Source organism: Pieris brassicae, chromosome 4, assembly GCF_905147105.1.
Source record: "Pieris brassicae chromosome 4, ilPieBrab1.1, whole genome shotgun sequence".
Taxonomy (NCBI): domain Eukaryota; kingdom Metazoa; phylum Arthropoda; class Insecta; order Lepidoptera; family Pieridae; genus Pieris; species Pieris brassicae.
Genome location: NC_059668.1, coordinates 960,142 through 971,092, shown reverse-complemented (window position 1 = coordinate 971,092; position 10,951 = coordinate 960,142). Strand labels below are relative to the sequence as shown.

The 10,951-nt window shown below is 35.5% G+C and overlaps 2 protein-coding genes across 2 annotated transcripts; both read left to right on the top strand.

Annotated features, from left to right (window-relative positions):
• Nucleotides 1-5,382: 5,382 nt before the first annotated feature.
• LOC123708308 (protein diaphanous homolog 1-like) lies at nucleotides 5,383-6,309 on the top strand. The gene has a single exon (XM_045658976.1). The coding sequence runs from the start codon at nucleotides 5,383-5,385 to the stop codon at nucleotides 6,307-6,309; it is 927 nt and encodes a 308-aa protein (XP_045514932.1).
• A 1,958-nt stretch (nucleotides 6,310-8,267) lies between these two features.
• On the top strand, nucleotides 8,268-9,517 carry LOC123708547 (lysine-rich arabinogalactan protein 19-like). Its single transcript, XM_045659313.1, has 2 exons — nucleotides 8,268-8,396; nucleotides 8,459-9,517. Exons 1-2 carry the CDS (start codon nucleotides 8,388-8,390, stop codon nucleotides 9,464-9,466), a joined length of 1,017 nt encoding a protein of 338 aa, XP_045515269.1. The 5' UTR covers nucleotides 8,268-8,387; the 3' UTR covers nucleotides 9,467-9,517.
• The last annotated feature ends 1,434 nt before the right edge of the window (nucleotides 9,518-10,951 follow it).

The following is a 10,951-nucleotide window of genomic DNA, read 5'->3' as shown; positions in this document are numbered from 1 at the left end:
TTCTCGGCGACGTACCCCTAGATTAATTTGATTTCCCCCCAGAAATCCCCTAGAATGCCCTCACCAAGCGGATGGTGGCAGGCCACCCATGGCCCATGGGCCAAGGCGCGATTGTTTAAAGTGGCGATCATGTTGGGATTGTTCGGAAATGAAAGGCATTACGCAAAGTATCTGTTATAGAAAATGGATTGCCTGGTTCAAGTTTTATTCGGTTTTTGTTTTAACGAATATACAATTATAATAATTATATAATAGGTTAACCACACGGATCCTATTCTTAAGAAGCGTTCGTACTTAAGTTAGTTCCAAAATCTGAAATGTGATATACAATAGCAAATATTCGGCGTGTTTCTATAATATCCATTAAAAAATCCCCCAAATATTCTTTCCCCCTATTCTGCCCCTAAAACTAGGGGGAAATCCTCTGATCTGGCAGCACCGATCTGCATTGTGATACCAACTCCTACAGAATGTTCCCAATATACCGACTACTAATACCCCTAAGTATCGAGAAACAACTGCTAAAAATTTATTGTCATTCTCAATTATATAGTAAATTAATTATTGATCTAATAATATGTATAATGATTATATTTCTTAACGTTTCTTTCTTTAAATGTATTTTTATTAGTATATATATATTTTCCTTTCATCTCATTTTCTTTCCATACATGATTTTTAGGAGTTTTTTGTACATTACTACCCGATAACCTTTTAGGTTTAGCCACGTTTGGAGTCTATATTTGATTTAGTTTTTTGGTTTGGATTTGGTTTTTTTCAAAATCCCCGTAAATAAATCCATCCCCTTAAAACCTCCCTGAATATCTTATTATCCCCTTAATTTGCGGGAGAAAACCTCTAAGTTGGCATCACTGCATCAGCTGTGCTAAACTTTATATGTTGCCAGTTTCTTTTCAGAAACTTCTGTAAACTAGGACTATCTTTTGGCAGGGTTTTGAGACAAAATATTAAATAGCCAAATAAGTGTTTACGATACCGTCATCCTTCCTCCACACGTCTATCCCAATTATTTGGCGTTTAATAAAGTGGCTATAGTGGCGCCAACTTATACCATTGCCCTAAAAAGATGTGGAAATTATGAATATCTTAGCAAACAATAAATGCAGTGTTTTACACGCTCCTTCCAAACTTGTTAGTAACATACAAGAAATAACTTACCCGAAGCCAATTGGTATTACTTTTACAAATATTTCACAACCGTTGGTTATATAAAATTAGGAAATATAATACCCTCAATAACATGCGAATACCAGCCCACTCTTAATCCACAAACCCTATGAAACTCACATTTTTTCGATTATCCTAACTTATTGAAATAATTGGTAGTGTACCAAAAATTAGGCTTGCTAACTGCAAATAAAATTATAAAATCTTTATTCCACTTTAATCATAGAGCACAAACAGCAATAATATTTTGTGATACTGGTCCTTGAAATCAAAAATTTGTTCGCATATCAGTTCTCTTGTATAAATTCCTACAGAAACATGTCCATTCTAATCTAATTATAGCAAAAAGAAAAAAAATATTTGTGCCAAAAATTTGCACAAATTACGGAGTATGCTGACGTTTGACGGAGCGCAACTATTAAATCTGCGTCGATTACATGTGTCAACAAAATTGGCGCCTTTTAAGAGGCCTCAGTGGTTAATAAGTTGTATAAATAAATGCTTAGCGGCCAGAATAATTTCGCTAGCGAGTTTCAGGGTATGACGTCATCGCAGTAATATGTGTGTTATTTGTTAAATTACATATGTACTTCTATTTATTATTCATTGTTCTTGTTACTTTAATTTCCTTTTTTTAGTTTTCTTTTTTTGTTTTGTAACTGTTAAAAGTCAGTGCAAAGAAATTATATATAGGAATAATATTTAAGTGTGTCTGTATAAAAAACAATTGTTACAGAAATTAAGATTCTGTAACCATAAGATACATAATTTAGCATAAAATTCTCTATGTACCTTTGATGTAAGTAATTTTATTTGTATTTTTATTTTTGATGGCCATAATATGGGTATAAATAAGAGGAACATATATAAAGAAACAACACAAAATCACTTTTATTTTTTAAAATAACTAACTATGTATCCGACATTATAAAAAGAAACTTTCGTTAGGCTTTGTTAATATTATGTTTAATAATATTTTACAAAACTAAATGTAAATACTATAAATTAAGAACGACTAAAAAATTTACAAAACCCATAAACCGACCATAATCTACACAAAGAAAAGTCTCCTCGTATAATCCTCGTAGTCGATACTTTATGCTCCTGTCTGTTTTAGTTAATATCTAGGTCTCGTGTATGCTCTGTCTAGTCTATGACTTAATTTAAACATAGATAATATTTAATTCTCGATGTGATGTCTTGATAATAATAAGTCTAATCTCATTTTTTTGTGTTTGGTGCCCGGACATAAACAAATAAAAGGCGGTAAATTAACAAAAACATTACATACTCTTTACACAATAAAACTAATTTGACATATTAAGAACCTACTAAACAGCTTCTTATTTAATATTCATTAGTTAATCAGCTATTTATTATTACTAAGTTATGAATATAATAGGATAAAATTACATTGCCGCTGAGTACCCTGTCAAATGCAAATATGTTCTGTGGACAAGGTCGGTTTCAGTTCTTACCCATTTCTCTCATATGCAGAGTGTATGTCTCAAGTCCCGTTTACGTAAACTAATTTCCATATCGGATATTAACCGTAATACGTACTCGGTGTGCAACTAATCAATTAATTATGTATCGTCTAGCCAGAAAAGTAATATGGCCATACATAATTGGGGTAATCGTATCTATAGCCTGGCATCCAAGGCCAATAAAATTTTGGTTTGGGGTTGCCATATTGACTCTCTGTATTGCCACAAATTAGGATAACAGTGAAAATTAACATGGTTATATGTGGTCGCCTCATTATATTTAATTGATTGACCACGACGTTTAAGGATTTAAATTAAGGTATGAAAGCAAAACACTAAAACCGTCGACTTTTCAGCAAATTGCAAACAATAATGATTTTAACCGTGCTTCGCACTATATTATGTAACGTGTACGGCACTGAAACAATGCAGAAACTGAACTAGTTTTTATTACGATTTATTTCGACATTAGGTTATTCTTTATACTTTGGATTTTTTGTCATTCTGCCATGATTGAAACCAAGTTACTATTTACAAACGCATATTTAATGTTATAAAATTATTAATTATGTAAAAATCTACAAAAAGATTAATGCCTATGTTTATGCTTCTTCGACTTCAAATCAAATTTATGTTTTAGATCACGAACTGTCATCTCTTGGCTATCGATATTTTCGATATCTTCTTTACTCTCGTCTTCAAATCTTGACTTACTTTTTCCAAGATCCAGCCAATCTCCTGCTTTTTCCTTTTTTACCTTCTTTTGATAAACGACATCTCCATTACGAGTCACGTAAGATATAACCGGTGTCAAAACTTGTCTCTTTTTTTTCCTTTTTTTCTCTTTTTTACTTCTCAATGCATATTCTCTGCTCGATGAAGTGCTTTCACTGCTGCTGGAACTCGACGAGGAATCTCTAAATTTCTTCTTCATCCTTCTTCGTTTTCTATGTTTTCTGTCAGACGCTTTAGACCGATAAGGCATGACTACAACAGGTAATCGCTGTTGAGGAATTTGAAAGGGAGAGTTGAGGTTCATGGGATGAGGTCCAATAGACATTGCTCCGGAATGCATTGGCATCTGTATAGGTCCTGGTATTCGCATGGGTCCTGGCATTGGTCCCATAGGCCCTGACATCTGAGGGAAAGCATATTGCCCTGGACCTGGAAACTGTGCTGCGGTACCTATCAATAATTTTAGGATTACTGCTGCATGTATTTTATACATCATCTGAAAATAGAGGAAATATTACAATTTTAATAATATGCTTACGACATACCCGTACTTTTGTATGTATGACGTAAATGAAAGACCCTTTTTCGTCTAGGTTTTTATAACAGTATTGGCATACAACTAGGTAAGTTTTTGGTTCGATAGAAATAGTTGGCAAATGCAAAAACTAAATATCTTTTTAACGATTTCAGTGATTTTTTCCACAACTAAGCGTTTTATAATGCAGTTATTGCCGCGCACCAGCACTATGTGGAACCAGCTGCCTACTAAAGCATCGCCGTACTAATTCATACAAGGCCGGCAATGCACACGCGAGCTCTGTGGCATTGAGAGTGTCTATGGGCAGCGGGTTCATTTAACATCAGCTACCGGTTTGCCTGTTCTATAAAAATAAAAAATAAAAACAAAATATCATTAGAGATATCACAAAATAAAATTTCTTTAAAACATCGTATCTAATAAAATTTGAGCAGTGTTGGCCTAGTGGCTTCAGCGTGCGACTCCCATCCCTGAGGTCGTAGGTTCGATCCCCGGCTGTGCACCAATGGACTTACTTTCTTTCTATGTGCGCATTAAACATTCGCTTGAACGGTGAAGGAAAACATCGGTAGAAAACCGGCTTGCCTTAAAACGGCGTGCGTCAGGCACAGAAGACTGATCTCCTGCTTGCCTATTAGATTAACAAATGATCATGAAACAGATACAGAAATCTGAGGCTCAGACCTAAAAAGGTTTTAGCGCCATTGATTAATTATTGTAATAAAATTGGTACCTTCTAAAAATAATTATTCCTAACAATCTCTACCATACTGCCCGGAGGATGTGGTGCAAAAGACTGCAGCGGATTTGACGTACGTGTGTGTTATATACCAGCTAAACCAGTTTCAACTTTGAATTACATTGTTAGGGGTTATGTAATATTAAATCTTACATTTGTTTAAATGAAAGAAGTAGTTATATGTATCATAGATTAAATTTTCGGATATTAGTTAGTCTACATAAATAATTGACTCTGTAATGTTTGACATGTACTCATCAGCTTTGCTATATAATTATTACAGGCGCTTTTTAATTACGAAGCTTTCTTACAACGACTATAACGTGATAATTAAAGGCTATTATTTCTGTAAGAACGTAATCTGATTATAGATATATGTAAGTCATTTAAGGGAGAGTTTTGCGAAATAAATGTATTTAAGAAAAATAAATCGGATTACACAATCAAAGTGCCTCAAAATGTTGAATCAAAAAGTTATGCAATTAGACGAAATCAACAATAGTATATTGTCTGTTACATAATGCATTGTACGGTCCTTTGTTTTTCCACACAGGTGTGCATAAAATAGGAGTACAGCCACTCAGTAAGTTGTATTTAAAAGTGGCCTGGAAAGTCTAGTAGCGACAGAATGTGATATTGATAATAGTTGACTTTTAATCGTTTTGAATCAAAAGTCATAACTTAATTGAGTTACAATGCGGTGTCGATTATATTGTACTTATCTTCTTTTATATGTATCTTACACTGCGGCAAAGGAACCTGAGCTTCCACTATGCCCGACAAATATACAATATTTCCCTCAGAACCTTCCAATGCATTGCCGGATGCCTACTGGTGCAGATGTACAGAATAATCAAATTCCCTCTTTGCCACCTTTTCCACCTTCGTTTTATCAAACCCCGCCACCGGGAGCGGATGCAGAACCAATACCCATACCAGTACCGCCTGGAATACCAGGAATGCCGCCTGGTATGATTGCGCCGATGCCCATACCTGGAGGCATGCCAATGCCTGGAGGTATGCCGATACCTATGCCAATGCCAGGACAACCGGGGCCAGCTCATAAACTACCAGTAATAGTTATGCCTTTCTATTCACCAGACAACTCATTTAAAAAGCCTCAACCAAGTCCTCGAAGACCGCATCCAAGAAAAAAGTTTCGCTTTCGAAAACGACCAAAATCACAATATTTTTCTGATACGGATTCGAGTTCGGAAACAGACACCTCCTCGAATGACATCACTGACACGTCCGAAAGTGATGGATGGTGGAACGGAAGACGAAACCGAAAACCTCGATCCAATAAACGTCATAGAGAAAAAAGAAGGAGACATCAAAGACAAGAGTTACTGACGCCTGTACTGCAGTATGTCACTAAAGATGGATACGTAATATTTGAGAAGAAGATAAGCAAAGGTGAGGCAAAGGATTGGTTAAAGGTTAAAAATGATGAAATTGAAGTAACGAAACCTCCAAAACAGGAAATAGATGAGTTTGAAGATGAACCCGTTGAAGTAAAGCCTGATAAGGAAAAAGAAAAGGTGGAAGTGAAAACGGAAAGAAATTCTCAAAAACACCATAAAAAGAAAAAATTTAGACTTACAAAAAAAGTTGAGGAGTAAAGATTAGTAATAGAAGTTTTATGATGTAGTGTTATTATGATTTATAATTTTGTAATATTTTATAAATGTTTTTATTATGAAAATTTTATTTTTTATTTCAATAAGATAGCATACCATGTTTATCATCTCCAAATTACCTCCTTTGAGGCAAAATTAATTTGTGTGTGTTTGATTTTCGTTTACAGTTACTATTTGATATATGTAGGCGTGGCGTAGTTGAAGTTAAAAAATCGAGTAATTAAATTCATATTTATACAAAAAAAAAGTCTTATGTAAAATGATGCCAATGGTAGACAGTCAACATTGGTTATATGATATATCGTCCTGTTTATAGCCATTACCATAAAAAAGGGTATATAAAGTTTATATAATATCGAACACAAAAAAAAATCCAATTTAGTAAAGGAAGTTATTGCGTACATACATTTTGGAGTTTCATTGTTATTTTCACAGATTTATGGTATATTATATATTGTATCTTGTATCTACGGTTAATACCAATCAGCCCAGAATTATTGATTCTAGAAATTAACACAAACTCGTTTACAAATTTTCAAGGTATATATGTTATGAAGTTATTGTCGCCATTACCTATACAATTGACATGTCCAAGATTATTTTTGAAACCAAAAAATCTCATTGAAAATGCACGAATGTAATTGGTATAGGCGCATTTTATCATGACTGTATCATGTTGTTGTTGTATCTGTTGATAGTACGATACATGAACGGCTGATATGCTTTTGAAGTGTCTAGAATATGACTGACGGCTCCATACCCACTTTGTACAAGGCGATCACAGCAATCCTATTTTCTTTAACACCCTATTCCATATTGTAATATGTGAAATGGCGAAAAATGGAAAGAAGTTTTTAAAATAATATACGTTTTCCAAATTTAAAATAATTAAAAAGTTGAAAAAAAGAGAAAGGTTGTATATAACAGTATTTATGGCCAGACTAGTTATGTATGTGGATAACACTGAAAATGTTTAGAACTGGCCAGTAAGAAACATTGCTAATGAATTTTTTTTTTTGGATTTCAATTTTAGAACTCTTATGTTACCCTTTTGGTAACATAAGAGGTAACAGAGAGAGTGGTAGTATATTGCATTCATTTGTCATTTGTTTTTGTGAATTGAAAATGAACCTGACGCGAAAAAATTTCGGTCAATGATTTATTATGACTTTCGTTACTCAACAACAAAGCTATGATAGGCTGCGATAGCATTTCTTAAGAAAGCCCCATCTCGTGCCACTATTTACAATTGGTTTGACGAGATTTAAGCCGTAGAAATCTCAATGATGATCCGCGTGTGGTCCTTTAACAGCGACTACTGAAGATTACATCAGTGCTGTGCGACGCATGATATAAGAAGATAACAGAGTGACCTATCAGCAGATACGGGCAAGACTAGGCATTGTTATGAGTCAAGTTCAAAAAATATTAAACGAATATTTAGGCGTCAGGCATCTTTGTACCAGATGGAGGGATCGTCGTCGGTTAAAGTATGGGGTACTCCCCAGAAACATCTTCGCATTGACTGTTATCGCCAAACATTAGATAAGCTCAAAGGCGGTGACTCAAATGCTGTATTTGACATCGTCACAGGTGATGCAAGCTATTGATGTATATGATTCAGTTTCTCTTTCCTTGGATTGAATTAAATCAAGGAATTTAGAATTATCTTCAACTGACTTTATGATTCTCCATGCTAGGACATTCAAGGATTTATCATACTAAAACACATTGATGTATCTCTGTACTACATACTAACATCGGTGTATAGTTGGGGTTTGAACACACGACCTCAATTCAGAGTATATAAAAGACACGCATGTATTCATAGTACGTATTACAAGATTTAAGACAGAAAAAATATACATACTAATATTTGAAAGGAAAATCTAAGATATCGATTTAACGATCGAAAACTTAATTTCTAGTTACACAATACTCAGTGGAAAAACGTATATTGTACATTTACGCACCACAATGAACACGGTTATATAAGAAAAGTAAAATGTTCAGAGGCAATTGCATTCACGTAGCGAACAATCGAATTTTACTCATCGAATATGCATTTTGTAAGTCTCATGAATAATATAATTACAGTGTATGAAAATATTAACTTTTTCTTCTCTTTCAGGGTCTATATAAATGGACTATTATTTTTCTGATCGCATTAATCAGGAGAGCCAACGTACAAATGGCGTATCCGTTTTTTATGCCGCCTCCTCCACCCCCCATAATTGCTATGCCACCACCTATGCCTATCCCAATCATCGCCATCGAAATACCAGAGCACACTACCAAAACTACTACAACAACTACAGAAAGAAATGTGGCTATAGCAATACCTGTTCCTGTGCCCATGCCAGTCCAAGTTGCCGTACCAGCTTATGGTCCCACATATTGTGTGGCCTCCCCACGGCCAAAAGGCTGTCCACCATGTCCCCCATGTCTGTGCATGCCTCAATGCACTCCAGCATTCTTTTCGTACTGCTCACCATGTCATCAAAAATGCCGATGTCGTAGCCCGGGTGAGGCCCCCGTGCCTTTACCACCAATAGCACCAATGCCTGTACCTGGACCGGCTTATCCTGTACCAGTAGGTATACCTGCAGCACCGCCCGTAATGGTTGTTCCGATGCCTCCAATTATACAATCAAGGCAGAGACGTCGGAGGCAACGGCCAAGATCATGCAGTGAAGAGACCAGCGAAGAGACGAGCGACTCAAGCGATTGTGATTCTAGGCGGAGCAGGAAATTCAAACGACGAAGACTCAGCATGTTAAGGAAGCGAGGTAGTTCAGATAGCGACCGTGAAGTTGTTAGACCCGTGCTGACTTACGTTTCCAATAATGGGGATATCAGATACGAGAAGAAAATAAGCAACATCGAGGCCGATCAGCTTCTAGGTAGAGATGACGGAAGACGGTACCAGACAATGAATGTATTTGCCAGAGAGGATGCAGCGAACAAACAGCAAGTTGTGGTGATGTCCAATGATGTTGGTCCTCAGAGATATAAGCAGGTGATGTTGCGTAATGGAGTGGCGAGTCATGTTCTTAGCAGCGGGAAAAAGGAACTGGTGTTTCAGCCTCCGGACAATAAGAGAATAAGCAATTTATCAGTTTCTTTCCAAATAGCATAGATATTTTTGTTATTTTTTTTGTACTAAAGTAATAAACGTAATCGTAACGTACTTTTGTATATTTTTTCCTAACTCTATCTAAACTATTAGAAATTAAAAATATATAGTGATTATATATATATATATATATATATATAGAAATATATCTAAAAAAACAGTATAATGTGGGTTCATTTAAACTGGCATCTGAATTGGCGAGCCCTTCAATGGGCCACTTGTCCCTTCTCAATAACATTAGGTGAGATTGTTGCCAAACGTCTGTCCAGTTCTGTATAACAAACTATGTACGAAAATCATTTGTATGCCGTTTGTATAATATAGGTATATATTGCAGCTATAATAAAAATCTACTGTATCTTTTACATAAAAACTGCATCGTTTCAGAAAATACCGTGTAAACTAACTTCCCTCAATTTAACGACGCACTCCCTAAAGCGTCGAAATGCATTGGCTACGGTTGGTTTAGCTTGTCATCCATACAATGATGCACTCTACATAGCATTCTCTCCCACTTTCAACAACGACAACAATTGAGTAATGAAGTTCTTTTTAAATTGCTTAAATTAGTAAAAACTGCGGAGCTGTGTACGTTGTTTTGTCGCTTAATATCCTAGCCCGCAATAAACTCGACTGTCGGCATCATGCATACGAACTTTCTAAGAAATTCGTTCTGTTATTTACAAATTGGGATTGCTTTCACGTGTAGATTGTTGTCGACCGCAACTAATAATGTATAAATAACTTTTTTTCTCATTACAAAAATGTGTTTATTTACATGAGAAACTTAATATGTATAAACAATATACACGTTAATAAGAAGGATTATCTTTGCGTTTTTTTCTCTCCATTTAACGACAACTTTTGTATAAATGCACAAACCTTTAGTGTCGTTATACATATATTTCATTTTATCATAATAAACGTTTTAACAGCGCATTAGGTTATTTTACAAATGTAATCCAGTTTTTGATTCTGCGTGTTCAATGATTCCACTTATCAAACTTATCAAACCACTGTTGGTTTGTTCTACTTCTAAAGCGATACGTAACCGATTATAAAACAAAGACGGTATTCAACAATGAACGATAAACCATTATGTCCATGGTAGATTCTCAATCCAACACAAGTAGTGCACACAATGCTCCTGATAGTCATATTAGTTTCAATAATCACCAGTACTGCAATGCAATCGTCACTACCGCAAGCCTTCCGAGAGTTGTTTATGAAGGGAAGAGCGGATAATAGCACAGTAATGTCAGGTGGATGCTGTTTCGGCCAAGTTTGTACAAACCCATGTGTATATCCGATGCAGCCAGCTCCACAGTTACCAGTAATACTGCCAGCGAGGACCGTGTACGAGCCCGTGGAACATGATCATCCCCCACTTGGGGAAATAAAGGATATCATTAGAGCGGAGAGACGTTATGAAAGAAGTGACAGTGACAGTGACAGCTATAGTGATGACACAGATCATGATTATGGGAA